The sequence below is a fragment of the Protomyctophum bolini genome (genome assembly GCF_963924005.1).
Source record: "Protomyctophum bolini genome assembly, chromosome: 19".
NCBI classification, from domain to species: Eukaryota; Metazoa; Chordata; class Actinopteri; order Myctophiformes; family Myctophidae; genus Protomyctophum; species Protomyctophum bolini.
The window spans coordinates 38,723,213-38,725,712 of record NC_137880.1 but is presented as its reverse complement, the minus strand read 5'-3'; the positions used below and the strand labels follow the sequence as shown (position 1 = coordinate 38,725,712).

Below are 2,500 nucleotides of genomic sequence, written 5' to 3'. Positions count from 1 at the left end.
AACTACAAAGAAAGGTAAGAAAGCCTTTTAGTATGGAATTCTTCTTTAAACACGGAACACGCAATTCCTGTATTTGGGATTGGTAGTCAAGACTGAAGATACACAAATGTCAGAATCCATGAAACAAATCTCGGTCAAGCATTGATCGAATGCTAATGTGTCATCAGAGTATACGCGCGCACACGGCCACACACACACACACACACACAGTTACAGGGCCATGGAGACTACCAAACCAACGCACCTTACTGGTCATCTTCTCCTCAAACCTGGTGGATGGACGAATCACCTCGCAGGCGTCTCCCACGACCTGAACAATGACACCACACTGTTAACACATTCTGACCTGAGATCAGATTCAGGCGTCTCCCACGACCTGAACAATGACACCACACTGTTAACCCGTTCTGACCTGAGATCAGATTCAGGCGTCTCCCACGACCTGAACAATGACACCACACTGTTAACACATTCTGACCTGAGATCAGATTCAGGCGTCTCCCACGACCTGAACAATGACACCACACTGTTAACCCGTTCTGACCTGAGATCAGATTCTAATAGAATGTCTTCTATAGAGCGTCGCAGTCCCTCCCCCTTTCAGAAAAACGAGTGGCCCAGGAAATGAAAACCCAAGGCATTTCTTATTTAATTTATTTAAATAATAATTTAATAATTACAAAGAAGAAAAACAACAAAAAAAAGTGTTGTTTCTACTTTCTAATTATTTGTTTGGCCCGAAAAATTGCGTGTGTTGTCATGATTTGTCACGACAAGAGTTGGCTTCGTACGACGCTTAAAAGGTCTTTAAATAAATTAAATAAGAAACACCTATGGGAAAATGCATTGGGTTTTCATTTCCTGGGCCGCTAGTTTTTCTGAAAGGGGGAGGGACTGCGACGCTCTATTGTCAGTCGCTCTTCGATTTTTTCCAAAATAGCAGACCTACAAGCTCGTAGCGTGCCACTCGGTGGCGCGCTATGAGCTTGTAGATCTGCATTTTTGGGAAAAATCGTGATAATGTGGCTCAAATCTTTGATTATAATATTTCACAGTTCACATTTCAACGTTCCTGGAACACTATAGCCGATCTATAGCCCAATAGCCGATCGATTGTAGATCTGCTCATTTCAATAGACACATTTAGACACATTTTGAACTTGTGAAATGTGACATCCGGCACAATGAGTACTTTTACTTCTAGTACTTAAAGTACATTTTAATGCCGATACTTTTGTACTTTTACTCAAGTACATTTTCAATTCCGTACATTTACTTGTAACGTAGGAGTAGTTCTAAATTTCAGTATTATTTGGTACCATTACTCAAGTAAAACAACGGAGTACTTTTTCCACCACTGCTAAAAGGTTAACGTGAAGGATTCTTACCACGCTGCGACACTGAGCGAACAGCCGCTTGTACAGGCCCAGGAACTCCTGGAAGTCTGTCTCTGTGTCAGTCAAACACACAGAATGACATCATCAATATGTTCAGTCTGTCTCTGTGTCAGTCAAACACACAAAGACATCATCAATATGTTCAGTCTGTCTCTGTGTCAGTCAAACACACAGAGAACACCTCATCAATATGTTCAGTCTGTCTCTGTGTCAGTCAAACACACAGAAAGACATTGTCAATATGTTCATAGCCTTGGCCTGGAAGAGAGGTCATCACCAGTGTTTTTTTTTGCAGCAAATTTTGATTTTAGAATTCACACACACACATTCATACACCTTTACATAGAATTCACACACACACATTCATACACCTTTACATAGAATTCACACACACACATTCATACACCTTTACATATAATTCACACACACATTCATACACCTTTACATAGAATTCACACACACATTCATACACCGATGGCGGAAGAAACCATGCAAGGCACCAACCTGCACATCGGGAGCAATCAGGGGTTCAGAGTCTTGCTCAAGGACACTTCGACACTGACTCTGGGGGAGCCCACAGGGTTCCAACTGGCAACCTTCCACTCTACCCCTGAGCCACTGCCGCCCGCCTGCTATTTTTGCTACCGTTTGTATGACATTGTTGTTAGTTATATGGTAACATATTTCAGTTGTATTCTCGTTGTTGTTAGTTATATGGTAACATATTTCAGTTGTATTCTCATTGTTGTTAGTTATATGGTAACATATTTCAGTTGTATTCTCATTGTTGTTAGTTATATGGTAACATATTTCAGTTGTATTCTCATTGTTGTTAGTTATATGGTAACATATTTCAGTTGTATTCTCATTGTTGTTAGTTATATGGTAACATATTTCAGTTGTATTCTCATTGTTGTTAGTTATATGGTAACATATTTCAGTTGTATTCTCGTTGTTGTTAGTTATATGGTAACATATTTCAGTTGTATTCTCATTGTCGTTAGTTATATGGTAACATATTTCAGTTGTATTCTCATTGTTGTTAGTTATATGGTAACATATTTCAGCTGTATTCTCATTGTTGTTAGTTATATGGTAACATA

At 39.5% G+C, this 2,500-nt stretch overlaps 1 protein-coding gene across 5 annotated transcripts in view; it reads right to left on the bottom strand.

Annotated features, from left to right (window-relative positions):
* cep43 (centrosomal protein 43) overlaps positions 1-2,500 on the bottom strand; it is a 33,177-nt gene that overhangs the window by 15,759 nt on the left and 14,918 nt on the right. For all 5 annotated transcript variants that reach the window (XM_080790569.1, XM_080790571.1, XM_080790572.1 and 2 more), the window contains 2 exons: positions 1,389-1,450; positions 245-310 (listed from right to left, as the gene is read on the bottom strand). In XM_080790569.1, coding sequence (XP_080646695.1) covers positions 245-310; positions 1,389-1,450 — 128 coding nt within the window. The remainder of the gene's footprint in view (positions 1-244; positions 311-1,388; positions 1,451-2,500) is intronic.